At 36.4% G+C, this 21251-nt stretch overlaps 2 protein-coding genes across 2 annotated transcripts; one reads left to right on the top strand and one right to left on the bottom strand.

Annotated features, from left to right (window-relative positions):
* Positions 1-4775: 4775 nt before the first annotated feature.
* Positions 4776-5714, top strand: LOC123591543 (olfactory receptor 6C4-like). The gene has a single exon (XM_045465978.1). The coding sequence runs from the start codon at positions 4776-4778 to the stop codon at positions 5712-5714; it is 939 nt and encodes a 312-aa protein (XP_045321934.1).
* Positions 5715-20051: 14337 nt separating this feature from the next.
* On the bottom strand, positions 20052-20990 carry LOC123591464 (olfactory receptor 6C4-like). The gene has a single exon (XM_045465799.1). The coding sequence runs from the start codon at positions 20988-20990 to the stop codon at positions 20052-20054; it is 939 nt and encodes a 312-aa protein (XP_045321755.1).
* Between the last annotated feature and the right edge of the window lie 261 nt (positions 20991-21251).

The raw sequence follows: 21251 nt of genomic DNA, 5'->3' as shown, positions 1-21251 counted from the left end.
ATTGCTATTACATAAGATTCCGGAGACAGCCAAAGCATAAGAGACTGTTAAAAACTGAGAACAAACTGAGGGTTGATGGGGGGTGGGAGGGAGGGGTGGGTGGGTGATGGGTATTGAGGAGGGTACCTTTTGGGATGAGCACTGGGTGTTTTTTGTTTGTTTGTTTGTTTGTTTGTTTTCAACGTTTATTTATTTTTGGAACAGAGAGAGACAGAGCATGAACGGGGGAGGGGGAGAGAGAGAGGGAGACACAGAATCGGAAACAGGCTCCAGGCTCTGAGCCATCAGCCCAGAGCCCGACGCGGGGCTCGAACTCACAGACCGCGAGATCGTGACCTGGCTGAAGTCGGACGCTTAACCGACTGCGCCACCCAGGCGCCCCGAGCACTGGGTGTTTGTATGGAAACCAATTTGACAATAAATTTCATATATTAAAATAAAATAAAATAAAATAAAATAAAATAAAATAAAATAAAATAAAGTAAAATTTCTTAGGAAAAAAAAAAAAGGTTCTGGTGAAAAACAAGATTTAATTAATACATATCTCTAAGATTCCAAATACGTGCTAGTCATTTTCATAAGTCCCAGAGATTCAGCACTAAATAAAGTCCTTCAGTTACTTGAGCTTACTGTTTAGTGAGGATAGAAGACAATAAACACATAGGAAATAAATAATAGAGTTTAAGAGTGGTGTGAGGAACAACAAAAAATCTACCGGGCATAAGATATCAAGCCAGTTAAGGTGTTAGACAGTGATTGAGTAGTGGGCATCTTGGATAGTATAGTCAGGGAAGCTTCCCCTGAGGCATGCCCCAATTCTGAGATCTCAGGGACATGAGGGTGCTAGTCAGGTAATGTCTGGAGAAAGAACATCACAGAAAGATGCAACAGCCATTGCAAAGGCTTTGAGTTGACCACGGGCCTGGATGACAAAGGAATAGCAAGATATCCATTCACACAGACCAAAACGAGTAAGAAAAAGAGGGAGATAAATTCTAAGAGCAAGGGAATGGCAAGGAAGACTTGGCAGGGGATTTCAATCTGCTTACATACTTTGTTTCTTCTTTTTACCTGCTAATTTGACAGATCTTTGTTGGGACAAAAAGCCAGGCATTCCTCAGCATTCTGAAGCAATCAAATTCTGGTGACCCAGGGACCATTTCCCAGTGGGTCCTAAGCCTTTATATTCTCTGATTTAGCCATGGAAGGAGCTGATTTGAAAGTAAGGCAGAAGTGATTCACCTGTTTGAGGTAGGAGAGGGTTGGTGATGGCTGCATTTAACTAGACACGTACAGTCTATTGATTTGCTGTCTACCTTTCATTTTGCTTGTTGATACAACTGCATATACATTCTTTTTAAGCAATATTTTGATTGATTTAAACAGATACAGCTAAAAAATTAAAATATGACAGTTTTGGGGGTGCCTGGGTGGCTCAGTCGGTTGGGCGACCGACTTTGGCTCAGGTCATGATCTCACAGTTTGTGAGTTCCAGCCCTGCGTCGGGCTCTGTGCTGACAGCTCAGAGCCTGGAGCCTGCTTCGGATTCTGTGTCTCCCTCTCTCTCTGCCCCTCCCCCTTCTAATGCTCTGTCTCTCTCTCAGAAATAAATAAACATTAAAAAAATTTAAATATGACAGTTTAGCATATACACATACATTCAGCAGAAAATGTTACACCATACTCACAGAATTAGAGCTTAAAGGAAATCAAATCACACTTTCTTCTGTTTTTCCACTAAGCCCTCTCCTACTTCCCATGGACTCAAGTTTCTGAACTTTCCTCCTAAATGCTTCATAAACTAGCAAACAGGTCCACCACAGAAGGAGACAGAGGCTAAACACGACACTTACATACAATTAATTGTAGAAATGATTTTACTTTGGAGAAGACATTCATAACTAAATTTATCTCAAAATTTTAGGGAAAGCTCTTCCACATCTTTTCAACTACAAATAAACCTCTTAAAAAAAATCACTGTACCAGCAGTAAGTCTTTGAGTAAATATATGTATTTTTTGCCAGATAAATCTTGTTTGGGTCAAGTATTTATTATTTGATCATATATACATATGACTATGTATATACCACATATGGTATATATACAATTTTTCTGTAAATAGCATGAACTTTATTATAAAGGAGTATCATCTTTTTGCTGACAGAAATGTTTGATATAAATTTTTCTTTTAATATACAAATTCTCATTGTGTTCATCTTTTATTTGATAGATGATGAGGCCACTTCCTAATAATTAAATGGTTTCACACTCATTTTTGAACACTCACTCATTAATCCAATGAAGTGTTTCTATTATGTGGGAATAATGGACAAAGTTTTCACTTTGTCAAAAAACTGATTACTTACACAATGGAAATTTCAGATTATTAATGTTCCTTAGCAAATACAATTGCTTGAATACTGTTAGATAATAAGTCTTAATTAATAGTTAGGATCTAGAACGGGAAGCTTAACATCCATGTCTCCAAATTTTCTGACACATTAGCTATTTTCATGTAGACACAGAAAATCATTACCAATGGTTCAAATCCCCAAGATTTATTTCAACTAGTTTGGCAATATTACAGTCTAATGAGCTATGTTGCCATGGTAGAATAGGTGTGCCCTGATATTCTCTGCATATAAAATATTTTTGCAAAACTCATTATTTGTGCACATTTTTAATTACCTATATTCACTTATTTGTACCCATTATAAAGTAATCAACATAATTCATGATGTCATAAAAAGCCATTATTTCAACTAACACTGAAATTTATATTATTGGTGTATTAATCTAATTATCAATAACATAACTGAATTTTCAATAACACCTATAAGTGTGTAGCATATTATAACTTTTAAATTTGTTAATATGGAAGTATTTAACACAAAAGACAATTATCTACAAAAGTGCAAACTGATTAAAGTTGTGTTAGGAACACTAAAATTTTCCCATATGATTCTAGACAATCAGCCTTCCCAAGTTGGCAAAACTCTTCTTTTGTCCGTATTAAATACTTCTGGAATTTTTACCTTGATAGAAATATATAATGTGTGACTATTACTAACTCATTACATGGTGTAATATAAAAATTATCAACCTATGTAAAACAGTTGTTAAAATGAAAATAATTTCATAATTTTTGGAGTAGAGAAAAGAATTCTTAGTAATATTTCTTTGTGTCTGATGATGAAAAATACTAAAAGATAATTCTGAGGAGCTATATGCATAAGCTTCGGTGGAATTTTTATATGTATAGTAACTATAGCATTTAAGAAAACAGGGCTATGAATCTAAAGAGGTCAAAAAATTGATGAATCACTGAATTCTCCTCCTGAAACCAATATATTGCACTATATGCTAACTAAATCAAATTTAAATTAAAAAAAAATTAAAAATCATGAATGTAAGTAATTTTATAGAAAAGGAGCTAATAAACCTTAGATTCTCTTATTACTTCAAAAAAATTTACGTTAAAGTTTTTACCAAATCTGTACAATTTTCTCATCTCTGTATAAAAGATATGGGAGAAATAAGAGCCTATTCTTTGAGCAATAGATTTGTGTTAAAGTCGTACAGACAAAGTGTATGTACTTGATATAACTGGAAAAGAATTGAGCTTTATGACCAAGTGTTATTTTGGTAAATTTTAATACAGAAGGGGAAGAAAGAGTTATTTTTGATTGCAATTGTTAAAGTTGTATGAAGAGTTGAATTTGAACGGATAATTAAGGAACTGTAATACGCTGAAAACTCACACAATTCTCACAATTAGTGAGATTATTTTAATTTCATGCTTCCCCAAGTACTGACTAGTCCATATATCTATATTAAATTGTGATAGCATTAAACACCTTTATTTAACATTTATTTAATTTCAAGACAGAGAGAGACAGAGTGCGAGCGGGGGAGGGGCAGAGAGAGAGGGAGACACAGAATCCTAAGCAGGCTCAAAGCTCCAAGCTGTCAGCACAGAGCCTCATGCAGGGCTCAAACCCATGAACTGTGAGATCATGACCCGAGCCAAAGTCAGATGCTTAACCCACTGAGCCACCCAGGCGCCCCTATGTGACAGCATTGTATTAGATCTTTGCCATGACCCAGGAACTATAAGTTATATGAATTGCAAACACTTTATTAAGAATTAAGAGAAGAGTCAATCCAGGCTTAGAGCTTCAGCAGATACAGAGAATTATTATTCAAAATGAGAAAACAGAAATAAATAAGAAAAAATACAGAACGGCAAAATGAAGAAAACAGCCAAGTTCAATTTTATTCCTATAGTTCATACCTTCATTTGTATTTGCTTTGTTGGCTAATAAGCTGAGAGTTAAAAGGCTAATTTAAGAAATTTATTTAATTCAAATAACCCTACTCTAATTTTGTTTTAGATTTGTCTATATATATGTGACAGACAGCATCTAATAACTTACAGAGGAAAATCAAAATAGATTCAGAAGACAAAAATAAATGAAAATGAATTGAAAAGTGATGAGAAATGAATATGAATACAATTTAGGAGAACTAATTGAGTATGAGCCTAAGAAGGAGGAACTTTGTTAATTGTGAAGTAAAATAAGAAAACGTGTTAACATTTCCTTAAAAGATATGTCAGTTTTAAAACGAGGGCTAGAGAAGGATTCAGAGTTTTAAGGTTTCCCTCCATTTTTTTTACCTGGATTTTATGTTTCAATAAAAATCTGGAACCTTTCATTTTATTCCAACCTTTGTCATTATTATAGTTTTCTCTCTTAATTTGCGTGAAGTTAGTGATGGGCAACCAGACATCAGTGATAGAGTTCATTCTTCTTGGACTGACAGCTGACACTGAGCTTCAGGCTGTGCTTTTCCTTTTTCTGCTGCTAACTTACGTCTTAAGCATCATGGGAAACTTGACCATCATCATTCTGACCACGCTGGATTATCGCCTCCAGACTCCTATGTATTTCTTCCTCCGGAATTTTTCCATTCTGGAAATATCTTTTACCTCTGTCTTTGTTCCCAAAATGCTAGTCAATATTGGAACTGGAGACAGGACTATCTCCTTTGCTGCTTGTTTCACTCAGTATTTTTTTGCCATCCTTCTGGGAGCAACCGAGTTTTATCTTTTAGCTGCCATGTCCTTTGACCGCTATGTTGCCATTTGCAAACCCCTACATTATACAACTGTAATGAGCAGGAGACTCTGCATTCAACTTGTCTTGTGTTCCTGGTTCTCTGGTTTTTTGGTTGTCATTGGGCCTCATATAATGACTCTCCAGCTGCCTTTCTGTGCATCCAACATCATCAATCATTACTGCTGTGACTATACTGTACTATTGCATCTAGCTTGTTCAGACACACATTTCATAGAAGTGATGGAGTTCAATTTGGCTGCAGTCACCCTCATCTTCACCTTGGTGCTAGTGATCCTTTCCTACACGTACATTATCAGGACAATTCTGAGAATCCCCTCTGTTCCACAGAGAAAAAAAGCTTTTTCTACATGTTTCTCTCATATGATTGTGGTCTCACTTTCTTATGGAAGTTGTATCTTTATGTACATAAATCCTTCTGTTAAGGATGCAGAAACTTTTAATAAGGGCGTGGCTGTTTTAAATACATCAGTTGCCCCTCTGTTGAACCCTTTCATCTATACCCTCAGGAATAAGCAAGTGAATATAGCCTTCAAAGATATGGTCAGCAAAGTAACAGCTTTTTCAAGAAAATAAAGCTGAGGCTCATAATAATAATAAATACCAAATAACGAATACATTTTTGTAGATGTATATTATTGTATATTAACAGTGTTTTCTATAATATGCCATCAATAGTCCTACCTGAACACCAAAACAGTAAAGCTATCTATTTAATGAAGCCTATTTTAACATGACTTTATTTCTTAAAAGTTTTAAAGGCCTGTGAGTGTATGTATGTGTGTATCTTCTAATGCTTTCATGCTATTTTTCCTTATTTGTACCTCACTTTTAAGGAAAGAATTTGGGAGAAAGTTAGAATTGGGAGTATGAAATCTAATTGTTAGTTTTTTACAACTGAACTTTTCTTATCCACTCCCACATGGTGTCCCATCTCTATACTTGGAAATTGAATCATTAAATATACACCCAGAAGGAATCTACTTTAGTTTGTGAATAATAGCTTCAATAATATATCAGTTAATTAACATAAAGTTGGTTATTTTGTAATTATACTATTCAGATTTAAGTTTAGTGTTTCCACAATAATCACTTACTGAAACACTAGACTACTCAATGTTTGGGGTAAGAAAGATAGATGTGAAGAAGAGAAAATCATTATCTACTTATTTTCAAACTGATAGGAAAATAGTAATGATTTATACACACATTAAACACTCAGTGAATCCACAAAAGAGGGAAAGGGATGATTCAAATTTCAGTTACTTAGCAATATATCATTATAGCAAATTCATACAAATTAATGTTGTGCCTAGTCATTGTTCTGGTTCCGTTTCACAACAATATGAAATAAATTTATATGGACAGCATATATGATGTTAACAATTTCATAAGCTGAAATCATTTTCTTTCTAAGTTGATGCTAAACTTTAAATTTTATAATCTGATGTCCTCAGGCAGGGTGTCCATCACAAGCCGATATTTTCTAAACATTTCTTATCCATATTAATTTTTTTCAGAAAGCCTGGGCCAGACCCATAGTACGGGTAATTTTAAAATTTAAAGGACCTATGCATGTTTCTTTCAATGTACTGATGAAGAAAACGGGGCCCTAGAGGTATCAACAAAATACTTTTTATTAAAACATATTGTTAAATTTGTACTCTTGAATCTTGACTCATCCATATAATAATGGAGAATCTACTAAGTAGCAGAGATACTAAGAGAGTGCCCTGGGACACCAAGGGGGAGAAAGATGATTGAAAATGTAGCACCTGTTAGTTTCGTCTGAAAAATCACCTAAATTCCTGACATGTAGTTGTTGGCAAGTGAGGAAGTTTGAAACTTAGCTATTCAGATTGACGAGTAACTGACTCGTTAGTTCACTCAAGAATTTGTTGTTTCTACATCATCAGTAGTACATCAATCATAGTCATCCAAAACATTATCTCGTGTTATGGTGGTTGCTCAATTTCAAAAGACAGATCAAACAATGCTATGTGGTGGAACACTTTTTTGACAGAGGTAATTACTTTTAAAATACGTAAAATTCTGTTACCCCCATTTAATTAAAATATAAAAGTAAATCAGCCAACCAAACAACCACAAATCTAGGAACATTATGCTGAAGTTGCTGAACATGTGCAGAAGATAGAAAAACAAACAAACAAACAAACAAACAAACAAAACGGCAGTCAATTAGGAAACAGGGTGGGGGAGTCCTAGGACATCCAGAGGAATAATAAGAGGGAATCATTATTGAGTCTCTTAGTTCACTTAGAATCCGAGTTGAGTTCAGGCTGGGTTGCAGGTTTTGTTGCTATTCTGTTTTGTTTTGGTTTGTTTTGTTTTGTTTCCTTATTTTGTTTAATTTTACAATTTTATGGAGTTATAATTCATGCGCAATAAAGTGGGACCAATAAAGTTTGTAACTTGAGGTTTGACACATGTATACATTTGTGAAACCATTACCTAAATCAAGATAATGAACTTCAAAAGTTTCTTTAGGCACTCTGGCAATAAATGTCTGCAGTCTTTGTAATGTTTCCACTTGGCTAGGCTGAACTATTGCCCTCAGATTTCCCTTTCCTGTTTATTTCCTGTTTTAGTGGACCACCAGAGAGATTATTTGGGATATTTGGAGAACGGAGTGAAGCAGAAGGCATTCTGTGGCTCACAGAGGTTGTTGTTTAACTGCTGGTTTATTTTGTTGTAGGACACAGCTGCCATGCTTGCAATCTTTCCATTGTCACCTGGATTGCTTTTCATCTTCTCCAACACCAGATCTGGGTATCTCTGTTTAGCTCCATGGCAAGGCGCCCAAGCTTTTTGTAGGATACCAGTAAATGTGAGCTGAGAGGCAACAAGAGCTAACACAGGTTTCAGTTCCTTCTCATGTGATTCTGCCCGTGCACAGACTTTACATCCTTCACAAAAATGAACTTAACATTGATTGTGGACCTATGTATACAAGGCAAATCTCTAAAACTCTGAAAAAAATAGCACAGAGAAAACCTAGATGACTCTGAGTTTAGCAATGATTTTTTTTTAATTTTTAATGTTTATATTTGAGAGACAGAAAGAGAGAAAGAGAGAAAGACATTGCATGAGCAGGGGAGGGGAAGAGAGAGACAGAGACAGAATCTGAAGCTGGCTCCAGGCCCTGAGCTGTCAGCACAGAGCTGAATGCAGTGCTCGTACCCACAAACCGTGAGAGCATGACCTGAGCCCAAGTTGGAAGCTCAACCAACTGAGCCCCTCAGATGCCTTGGCAAAGATCTTTTAGATACCACATGGAAGGCACGATCCATGAAAGGGATGATGGATAAGTTGGACTTCATTAAAATTAAAAACTCTTGCTCTGAAAAAGACAATGTCAAGAAAATGAGAAGAGAAGCCACATACTGGCAGTCAATTTTGTGAAAACACCTCTAAAATAAATTAACTCAAATGTACAAAAACTCTTCAAATTCAACAGTATGAAAATGAACAAAATTAAAAAATGGGCCAAGGGGCGCCTGGGTGGTGCAGTCGGTTAAGCGTCTGACTTCAGCCAGGTCACGATCTCGCGGTCCGTGAGTTCGAGCCCCGCGTCAGGCTCTGGGCTGATGGCTCAGAGCCTGGAGCCTGTTTCCGATTCTGTGTCTCCCTCTCTCTCTGTCCCTCCCCGTTCATGCTCTGTCTCTCCCTGTCCCAAAAATAAATAAACGTTGAAAAAAAAATTAAAAAAAAAATGGGCCAAAGATCTTGACAGATGTCTCAACAAAGATGATATACAGATGGCAAATAAGCACACAAAAAGTGATCCATATCACATATCATTAGGAAAATGTATATCACAACAACGAGGAGAAACCACTGCACACGTATTAAAATGGCCATCTCTGGAAGACTGAAATCAACAAAGACTGATGTTGATGTAGAGTGACAAGAACTCTCATTTATTGTTGGTAGAATGCAAAAGGGTACAGCATCTTTAGGAGAAAGTTTGGTGTTTTTCTACCATATTAAACACACTCTTACCGTAGCAATCACCCGTCTCGTTATTTACCCAAAGGAGATGGAAACATGTCCATGAAAAAACCTGTACACAGATCTTTATAGCAGCTTTATTTTACCTGCCCAAACTTGGAAGCAGCTAAGATACCCTTTATTTGGTAAATGGATAAACTCTGATGCATCTAGGAAATAGAAATTTAGTCAGTGCTAAAAAGAAATGAGCTTTGAAGCCATGAGAAGACATGGAGGAACCTAAATGCATGTCACTAAGTGAAAAAACCCAATTTGAAAAGGCTACATATGTTATGTTTCCAACTAAATGACATTCTGGGAAAGGAAAAACTATGATGACGGCAAATCAGTGGTTTTCATGGATGATGGGTGAGGAGTGATGAATAGGCAGGGCACAGAGGATTTTATCTATACATCTAAATACATTATCTGTATTTACATATCATCCATTTATATCATTTACCTATCTATATACCTATCTATCTGTCAAACATTATACACTTGTCCAAACATATAGGATGTACTACACCAAGAATGAACCATAAGGCAAACTGTGTAGACTTTGGGTAACTATGATGTGTCAATGTAGGTTCATCAATTGTAACAAACCTACCACTGTCCTGGGGGATATTGTAAATGGGGGAGACTATGCATATTTGAAGCCCACTGGTATATGGGAAATCTCTGTACCTTTCTTTCAATTATGTTGTACACCTAAAACTGCTCTAAAATTAACACCTTAAAACAATTGTCCCTTTCTGGAACAAATTTCTAGAAATATTTGGCCAATGGTATTTGCATAAACACTAATAAAAACTTAATAGACAAAAAATATGGGGAGTAAATTTTTCTTACTGTTACTTTTCTGTTGCTTTCTACCTGAGGACAAAGGCCCTAAGGGCCAAGTGGTACACTTGGTAGAGAAAACATTTAGTATATAGAATAATTAAATAAACTCAAATAAACAAACAGAAGACAGAAACCTAGACAAATTGCCAAGACAGAGTAATTCATGCCAAAAGAAGGAAGAAGAAAAGGTCATGGCCAGGTTTCTAATTGAAACAATTATAAGTAATATGCCTGATATACAATTTAAAAGCAACAATTATGGGGCGCCTGGGTGGCTCTGTCAGTTGGGCGGCCGACTTCGGCTCAGGCCATGATCTCGTGGTCCAGGAGTTTGAGCCCCCAGTTGGGCTCTGTGCTGACAGCTCAGAGTCTCAGAAGAAGAAGAAGAAGAAGAAGAAGAAGAAGAAGAAGAAGAAGAAAGAAGGAAGGAAGAAGGAAGAAGAAAGAAGAAGAAGAAGGACGAAGAAGAAAGAAGAAGAAGGAAGAAGAAGGAAGAAGAAGAAGAAGGAAGAAGAAGGAAGAAGAAGAAAGAAGAAGGAAGAAGAAGGAGGAGGAGGACTGTAGCCTTTTTTGAGTACACATTCTTTTTTGAGTACACATGGGACACTTTCCAGAACAGATCATTTACCAGGTCACAACAAAATCAGTAAAAGCAGGTCAACACTAAGAAATATTGTAGTTAAATTTGCAAAATATAGAGATAAAGAAAAATCCTGAAAGTAGCTAGACACAGATTCCTAACTTACAAGGGAAGACAAATAAGGTTGGCAGCAGATGTCTCCACAGAAATTTGGTAGGCAGAAGAGAGTGGAATGATATATACAATGTGCTGAATGGGAAAAACTGCTCCAAGAATACTCTATTGAGCAAGGCTATTATTCAGAATAGGAGAGATAAAGAGTTTCCCAGACAAACAAAAACTAAAGTAGTTCATGATCACTAAACTGGCCTTGCAAGAAATATTAAAGGGGACTTTTTGAGTAGAAAAAACACTGGAAAGGAACAGAGGAAATATCCAGAAACAACGACAAAACTAGCAATAAAATGGCACTAAATTCATATCTACCAATTATTACTCTGAGTGTATATGGACTCAATGTCCAATCAAAAGACATAGGATGTCAGAATGGATAAAGTAACAAGACCTATCTATATGCTGCCTACAAGAGACTCATTTTAGACCTAAAGACACCTGCAGAGGAGAAAGCAGGAAAAGACCTCTCTGACCTCAGCTGTAGCAATTTCTTACTTGACACATCCCCAAAGGCAAGGGAATTAAAAGCAAAAATGAACTACTGGGACCTTATGAAGATAAAAAGCTTCTGCACAGCAAAGGAAACAACCAACAAAACTAAAAGGCAACCAACGGAATGGGAAAAGATATTTGCAAATGACATATCGGACAAAAGGCTAGTATCCAAAAATCTATAAAGAGCTCACCAAACTCCACACCTGAAAAACATATAATCCAGTGAAGAAATGGGCAGAAAACATGAATAGACACTTCTCTAAAGAAGACATCCGGATGGCCAACAGGCACATGAAAAGATGCTCAACGCAGCTCCTCATCAGGGAAATGCAAATCAAAACCACACTCAGATATCACCTCACGCCAGTCAGAGTGGCCAAAATGAACAAATCAGGAGACTATAGATGGTGAAGAGGATGTGGGGAAAAGGGAACCCTCTTGCACTGTTGGTGGGAATGCAAATTGGTGCAGCCACTCTGGAAAACAGAGTGGAGGTTCCTCAAAAAATTAAAAATAGATCTACCCTATGACCCAGCAATAGCACTGCTAGGAATTTACCCAAGGGATACAGGAGGGCTGATGCATAGGGGCACTTGTACCCCAATGTTTATAGCAGCACTCTCAACAATAGCCAAATTATGGAAAGAGCCTAAATGTCCATCAACTGATGAATGGATAAAGAAATTGTGGTTTATATACACAATGGAGTACTACGTGGCAATGAGAAAGAATGAAATATGGCCCTTTGTAGCAACATGGATGGAACTGGAGAGTGTGATGCTAAGTGAAATGAGCCATACAGAGAAAGACAGATACCGTATGGTTTCACTCTTATGTGGATCCTGAGAAACTTAACAGAAACCCATGGGGGAGGGGAAGGAAAAAAAAAAAAGGATGTTAGAGTGGAAGAGAGCCAAAGCATAAGAGACTCTTAAAAACTGAGAACAAACTGAGAGTTGATGGGGGGTGGGAGGGAGGGGAGAGTGGGCGATGGGTACTGAGGAGGGCACATTTTGGGATGAGCACTGGGTGTTGTATGGAAACCAATTTGACAATAAACTTCATATATTGGAGAAAAAAAGAAAGTGAGGGAATGGAAGAACATTTACCATGAAAATGTATACAAAATAAAAGCCTGAGTAGCCATACTTGTATCAGAGAAACTACATTTTAAACCAAAAACTGTAACAAGAGATGAAGAAGGACACTGTATCAAAATAAAGGGATCTATCTAACGAGGTCTAACAATTGTAAATATTTATTCCCCCAACTTGGATGAACACAAATATATAAAACATTTCACAACAAACATAAAGCATAATAATACAATACAATACAATACAATACAATACAATACAATACAATATAATACAATAGTAGTTGGGGACTTCAACACCCCTTACCTCAAAGGCCAGATCATCTGAGCAGAAAATCAACAAGAAAACAATGGTTTTGAATAACACACTGGACCAGATATTCTTAACAGATGTTTTCAGAACATTTTATCCTAAATAGCAGAATACACATTCTTTTTGAGTACACATGGGACATTCTCCAGAACAGATCATTTACCAAGTCACAAATTAGTCCTCAATAAGTACAAAATATGTATATTCCAACCACAACATTATGAAACATGAAGTCAATACAAGAAAATATTTAGAAATACCACAAATACATGGAGATTAAAGAACATCCCACTAAGGAATGAGTGGGTCAACCAGGAAATTAAAGAAGAAATAAGAACATACATGCAAACAAGTAAAAATGAAAACATGATGGTCCAAAACCTTTGGGATATGCAAAAGTGCTCATACAAGTGAGGTACATAGCAATACAAGCCTACTTAAGAAGCAAGAAAAATCTCAAATGAGCAACCTAATCTTACACACAAAGGAACTAGAAAAAAGACCACAAATGAAACCTAAAACCAACAGAAGAAGGGAAATAATAGTGATTAGAGCAGAAATAAATTATATAGAAGAAAACAAAGAAACAAAAACAGCAGTAAACAGATCAATGAAATCAGGAGCTGCTTCTTTGAAAAAAATTTAAAAATTGACAAACTCTTAGCCAGAATTATCAAAAAGAAAGTACAAAAGATCCAAATAAATAAAATCACAAATGAGAGAGGAGAAATAAGATAAGCACAGATATACAAATAGTTATAAGAGAATATTATGAAAAAAATACATGCCATCAAATTGGGCAATCTGCAAGAAATGGATAAATTCCTAGAGACATATTAACTAACAAAAATGAAACAGGAAGAAAAAGAAAACTTGAAAAGACTGATAACCAGTAAAGAAATTAAGTCAGTAATCAAAAATCTCTCAACAAACAAGTCTAGGACCAGATGATTTTCCAGGAGAATTCTACCGAACATTTAAAGAAGAGTTAATACCTATTCTTCTCAAATGCTCTCAAAATAGAAATGGAAGGAAAACTACCAAACTACGAGGTTAGTATTACCTTGATTCCAAAACCAGACAAAGACTCCACTAAAAAAGAGAACTGCAGGCCAATATCCCTGATGAACATGAATGCAACATTCTCAACAATATACTAGCAAATTGAATCCAAAAGTACATTAAAGTAATCATTCACATGATCAAGTGGGGTTTATTCCTGAGTTGCAAGGGTGTTCTATATTCACAAATCAATCAACATAATACACCACATTAATACAAGAAAGGATAAGTACCACATGATCCTCTCAATAGATGCAGAAAAAGAATTTGACAAAATACAGCATCCATTCTTTATTAAAAAAACCCTAAACAAAGTAGGGATAGATGAAAAATACCTTAACATCATAAAGACCATGTATGCAAGTCCCACATCTAATATCATCTTCAATAAGCAAAAACTCACAGCTTTTCCTCTATGGTCAGGAGCAAGACAGGATGTCTACTCTCACCACTGTTATTTAACAGATTACTGTTACTCCTAGCCTCAGCACTCATACAACAAAAAGAAATAAAAGACAGCAAGGAAGAAGTAAACTTTCACTATTTGCAGACAACAAGGTAGCCAATGTAGAAAATTAAAAAAAACCCACTAAAATTTCTAGAACTAATACACGAATTCAGCAGTTGCAGGATATTAAATCAAACTACAGAAATCTGTTGCATTTCTATACACCAATAACGAAGCAGAAGAAAAAGAAATCAAGAATCAATCCCATTTACAATTGCACCAAAACCATAAGATACCTAGAAATAAATCCAATCAAAACGTTTCAGATCTGTACCCTGAAAAGTGTAGAACACTTATGAAGGAAATTGAAGACAACACAAAGAAATGGAAAAACTTTCTATGCTCATGAATTGGAAAAACAAACATTGTTAAAATGTCTGTAGTACCCAAAGCAATCTACACATTCAATGCAATCCCTACCAAAATACCACTAGTATTTTCCACAGAGCTAGAAAAAACAATCCTAAACTTTGTATGGAACCACAGAAGACCCCAAATAGCCAAAACAATCTTGAAAAAGAAAAGTAAAGCTGAAGGCATCACAATTCCGGACTTCAAGCTATATTACAAAGCTTTAGTCATCAAAACAGCCTGGTACTGGCACAAAAACAGATACATAGTGGGATGCCTGTGTGGTTAAGTTGGTTAAGCATCTGACTTCAGCTCAGGTCATCATCTCATGCCTCATGAGTTCAAGCCCCACATCAGGCTCTGTGCTGAGAGCTCAGAGCCTGGAGCCTGCTTCAGGTTCTGTATCTCCCTCTCTCTCTGCCCCTTCCTCACTCGTGTTCTGTCTCTTTCTCAAAAATAAATAAATATTTTTAAAAATTAAAAAAAGAGAGAGAGAGGTACCTAGTTCAATGGAACAGAATAGAAAATTCAGAAATGGACCCAAAACTATAGGGTCAACTGATCTTTGACAAAGCAGGAAAGAATACCCAATGGAAAAAAGACAGTCTCTTCAACAAATAGTGTTGGAAAAACTTGACAGCAATATTCAGAAGAATGAGATTGGAATACTTTCTTACACCATACACAAAAATACATTCAAAATGGATGAAAGACCTGAATGTGCATCAGGAAACCATCAAAATCCTCGAGGGGAATACAGGCAGCAACCCCTTGGCCTCAGATGCAGCAGCAACTTCTTACTAGACATTCTCCTGAGGCAAAGGAAACAAATACAAACATGAACTATTCATACTTCATCAAGATAAAAACTTCTGCACAGTGAAAGAAGCAGTCAACAAAACTAAAAGGCAGCCTATGGAATGGGAAATGATATTTACAAAGGTCATATCAGATAAAGGGTTAGTATCCAAAATCTATAAAGAACCTATCAAACTCAACACCCAGAAAACAAACAGTCCAGCTAAGAAATGGACAGAAGACAAGTATAGACATTTTTCCAAAGACATCCAGATGGCCAAAACATGCATGAAAACATCACTCATTAGGGAATACAAATGAAAATGACGTTGAGTTACCTCCTTGTACCTGTCATAATGGCTAAAATTAACAACACAGGAAACAACAGATGTTGGTGAGAATGTGGAGAAAGGGGAGCCCTCTTACACTGTTGATTGGAATACAAACTAAACCACTTGGAAAATTATAGGATTTCTTCAAAAATTTAAAAATAGAACTATCTTATGACTCAGGAATTGCACACTAGGTATTTACTCAAAGGATACAAAAATACTGATTCAAAAGGGTACATGCACCTGATGTTTATAGCAGAATTATCATCATTAACCAAATTCTATAAATAGTCCAAATGTCCATCAACTGATGAAAGGATAAAGAAGATGTGGTATACATATATATGATGGAATATTACTCAGCCATCAAAAGGAATGAAATCTGGGGCACCTGGGTGGCTCAGTTGGTTAAGCATCCAACTCTTTCAGCTTGGGTCAAGATCTCATAGTTTGTGGGTTTGAGCCCCACATCAGGCTCTGTGCTGATGGTACAGAGCCTGCTTGGGATTCTTTGTCTCCCTCTCTCTCTGTCCCTCTCCTGCTTGCTGTCTATCTCTCTCTCTCTCTCAAAATAAATAAATAAACATTTAAAATAAAAAAGAATGGAATCTTGCCATTTGCAAGGACATGGATGAAGCTAGAGTGTATTATGCTAAGCAATATAAGTCAGTCTGAGAAAGACAAATACCATATGATTTCACTCATATGTGGAATTTGAGAAACAAAACAGATGAGCATAGGGAAGAAAAAAAAAAGAGAGGCAAACCATAATACAGACTCTATAGACAACAAACTGAGGGTTGCGGCGGGGGGGGGGGGGGTGGGCAGAGGTATGAGCACAGGGTGTGGTATGTGATAAATCAGTAAATCCTACATGTGAAACTAATATTACACTGTATGTTAGCTAACTTGAATTTAAATAAAAACTTGGAAGAAAAATAAAAGAACCAACCTTTCTAGTGGGCTGCACAATACTTTCATGTTCCTTTTGTTTCTTACTGCTACTGGTTTTTGGGCATGCAGGCTCACTGTCTACAAGGACTTCAGAAACTCCTTTATGTATCTTCTAATACAAAACATCATCTTTATAATAAACATAAATGAGATTTTGAGATTTTATCTATGGAATTCTGGTCAAAATATCCTCATTTCTAATATGTTAATCATAATGCAAAAACAGAAGAACAAATTAATTTCTTTTTTTTTTTTCAACGTTTATTTATTTTTGGGACAGAGAGAGACAGAGCATGAACGGGGGAGGGGCAGAGAGAGAGGGAGACACAGAATCGGAAACAGGCTCCAGGCTCTGAGCCATCAGCCCAGAGCCTGACGCGGGGCTCGAACTCACGGATTGCGAGATCGTGACCTGGCTGAAGTCGGACGCTTAACCGACTGCGCCACCCAGGCGCTCCAAGAACAAATTAATTTCTGTTTGATTATGTTAATAGGTTGTGGTGATTAAACGGGTAAAACATTAGTAAAAATCACGTCACTCATGCCCTACACAGAGAAGCCACACAATAATAGTGGCTATGAAATTTATTGATTATTGATAAGCTTTGATAAATTTTAATGAAGTCCAGCTTATCCATCATCCCTTTCATGGATCGTGCCTTCCATGTGGTATCTAAAAGATCTTTGCCAAGGCATCTGAGGGGCTCAGTTGGTTGAGCTTCCAACTTGGGCTCAGGTCATGCTCTCACGGTTTGTGGGTACGAGCACTGCATTCAGCTCTGTGCTGACAGCTCAGGGCCTGGAGCCAGCTTCAGATTCTGTCTCTGTCTCTCTCTTCCCCTCCCCTGCTCATGCAATGTCTTTCTCTCTTTCTCTCTTTCTGTCTCTCAAATATAAACATTAAAAATTAAAAAAAAATCATTGCTAAACTCAGAGTCATCTAGGTTTTCTCTGTGCTATTTTTTTCAGAGTTTTAGAGATTTGCCTTGTATACATAGGTCCACAATCAATGTTAAGTTCATTTTTGTGAAGGATGTAAAGTCTGTGCACGGGCAGAATCACATGAGAAGGAACTGAAACCTGTGTTAGCTCTTGTTGCCTCTCAGCTCACATTTACTGGTATCCTACAAAAAGCTTGGGCGCCTTGCCATGGAGCTAAACAGAGATACCCAGATCTGGTGTTGGAGAAGATGAAAAGCAATCCAGGTGACAATGGAAAGATTGCAAGCATGGCAGCTGTGTCCTACAACAAAATAAACCAGCAGTTAAACAACAACCTCTGTGAGCCACAGAATGCCTTCTGCTTCACTCCGTTCTCCAAATATCCCAAATAATCTCTCTGGTGGTCCACTAAAACAGGAAATAAACAGGAAAGGGAAATCTGAGGGCAATAGTTCAGCCTAGCCAAGTGGAAACATTACAAAGACTGCAGACATTTATTGCCAGAGTGCCTAAAGAAACTTTTGAAGTTCATTATCTTGATTTAGGTAATGGTTTCACAAATGTATACATGTGTCAAACCTCAAGTTACAAACTTTATTGGTCCCACTTTATTGCGCATGAATTATAACTCCATAAAATTGTAAAATTAAACAAAATAAGGAAACAAAACAAAACAAACCAAAACAAAACAGAATAGCAACAAAACCTGCAACCCAGCCTGAACTCAACTCGGATTCTAAGTGAACTAAGAGACTCAATAATGATTCCCTCTTATTATTCCTCTGGATGTCCTAGGACTCCCCCACCCTGTTTCCTAATTGACTGCCGTTTTGTTTGTTTGTTTGTTTGTTTGTTTGTTTTTCTATCTTCTGCACATGTTCAGCAACTTCAGCATAATGTTCCTAGATTTGTGGTTGTTTGGTTGGCTGATTTACTTTTATATTTTAATTAAATGGGGGTAACAGAATTTTACGTATTTTAAAAGTAATTACCTCTGTCAAAAAAGTGTTCCACCACATAGCATTGTTTGATCTGTCTTTTGAAATTGAGCAACCACCATAACACGAGATAATGTTTTGGATGACTATGATTGATGTACTACTGATGATGTAGAAACAACAAATTCTTGAGTGAACTAACGAGTCAGTTACTCGTCAATCTGAATAGCTAAGTTTCAAACTTCCTCACTTGCCAACAACTACATGTCAGGAATTTAGGTGATTTTTCAGACGAAACTAACAGGTGCTACATTTTCAATCATCTTTCTCCCCCTTGGTGTCCCAGGGCACTCTCTTAGTATCTCTGCTACTTAGTAGATTCTCCATTATTATATGGATGAGTCAAGATTCAAGAGTACAAATTTAACAATATGTTTTAATAAAAAGTATTTTGTTGATACCTCTAGGGCCCCGTTTTCTTCATCAGTACATTGAAAGAAACATGCATAGGTCCTTTAAATTTTAAAATTACCCGTACTATGGGTCTGGCCCAGGCTTTCTGAAAAAAATTAATATGGATAAGAAATGTTTAGAAAATATCGGCTTGTGATGGACACCCTGCCTGAGGACATCAGATTATAAAATTTAAAGTTTAGCATCAACTTAGAAAGAAAATGATTTTCAGAAAATATTTCAGAAAATATGCATCATATATGCTGTCCATATAAATTTATTTCATACTGTTGTGAAACGGAACCAGAACAATGACTAGGCACAACATTAATTTGTATGAATTTGCTATAATGATATATTGCTAAGTAACTGAAATTTGAATCATCCCTTTCCCTCTTTTGTGGATTCACTGAGTGTTTAATGTGTGTATAAATCATTACTATTTTCCTATCAGTTTGAAAATAAGTAGATATTGATTTTCTCTTCTTCACATCTATCTTTCTTACCCCAAATATTGAGTAGCCTAGTGTTTCAGTAAGTGATTATTGTGGAAACACTAAACTTAAATCTGAATAGTATAATTACAAAATAACCAACTTTATGTTAATTAACTGATATATTATTGAAGCTATTATTCACAAACTAAAGTAGATTCCTTCTGGGTGTATATTTAATGATTCAATTTCCAAGTATAGAGATGGGACACCATGTGGGAGTGGATAAGAAAAGTTCAGTTGTAAAAAACTAACAATTAGAATTCATACTCCCAATTCTAACTTTCTCCCAAATCCTTTCCTTGAAAGTGAGGTACAAATAAGGAAAAATAGCATGAAAGCATTAGAAGATACACACACATATATACACTCACAGGCCTTTAAAACTTTTAAGAAATAAAGTCATGTTAAAATAGGCTTCATTAAATAGATAGCTTTACTGTTTTGGTGTTCAGGTAGGACTATTGATGGCATATTATAGAAAACACTGTTAATATACAATAATATACATCTACAAAAATGTATTCGTTATTTGGTATTTATTATTATTATGAGCCTCAGCTTTATTTTCTTGAAAAAGCTGTTACTTTGCTGACCATATCTTTGAAGGCTATATTCACTTGCTTATTCCTGAGGGTATAGATGAAAGGGTTCAACAGAGGGGCAACTGATGTATTTAAAACAGCCACGCCCTTATTAAAAGTTTCTGCATCCTTAACAGAAGGATTTATGTACATAAAGATACAACTTCCATAAGAAAGTGAGACCACAATCATATGAGAGAAACATGTAGAAAAAGCTTTTTTTCTCTGTGGAACAGAGGGGATTCTCAGAATTGTCCTGATAATGTACATGTAGGAAAGGATCACTAGCACCAAGGTGAAGATGAGGGTGACTGCAGCCAAGATGAACTCCATCACTTCTATGAAATGTGTGTCTGAACAAGCTAGATGCAACAGTACAGTAGAGTCACAGCAGTAATGATTGATGATGTTGGATGCACAGAAAGGCAGCTGGAGAGTCATTATATGAGGCCCAATGACAACCAAAAAACCAGAGAACCAGGAACACAAGACAAGTTGAATGCAGAGTCTCCTGCTCATTACAGTTGTATAGTGTAGGGGTTTGCAAATGGCAACATAGCGGTCAAAGGACATGGCAGCTAAAAGATAAAACTCGGTTGCTCCCAGAAGGATGGCAAAAAAATACTGAGTGAAACAAGCAGCAAAGGAGATAGTCCTGTCTCCAGTTCCAATATTGACTAGCATTTTGGGAACAAAGACAGAGGTAAAAGATATTTCCAGAATGGAAAAATTCCGGAGGAAGAAATACATAGGAGTCTGGAGGCGATAATCCAGTGTGGTCAGAATGATGATGGTCAAGTTTCCCATGATGCTTAAGACGTAAGTTAGCAGCAGAAAAAGGAAAAGCACAGCCTGAAGCTCAGTGTCAGCTGTCAGTCCAAGAAGAATGAACTCTATCACTGATGTCTGGTTGCTCATCACTAACTTCACGCAAATTAAGAGAGAAAACTATAATAATGACAAAGGTTGGAATAAAATGAAAGGTTCCAGATTTTTATTGAAACATAAAATCCAGGTAAAAAAAATGGAGGGAAACCTTAAAACTCTGAATCCTTCTCTAGCCCTCGTTTTAAAACTGACATATCTTTTAAGGAAATGTTAACACGTTTTCTTATTTTACTTCACAATTAACAAAGTTCCTCCTTCTTAGGCTCATACTCAATTAGTTCTCCTAAATTG

This window comes from Leopardus geoffroyi, chromosome B4 (assembly GCF_018350155.1).
Source record: "Leopardus geoffroyi isolate Oge1 chromosome B4, O.geoffroyi_Oge1_pat1.0, whole genome shotgun sequence".
In the NCBI taxonomy this organism is placed as follows: Eukaryota; Metazoa; Chordata; class Mammalia; order Carnivora; family Felidae; genus Leopardus; species Leopardus geoffroyi.
This window is presented reverse-complemented; position numbering and strand designations above follow the sequence as displayed.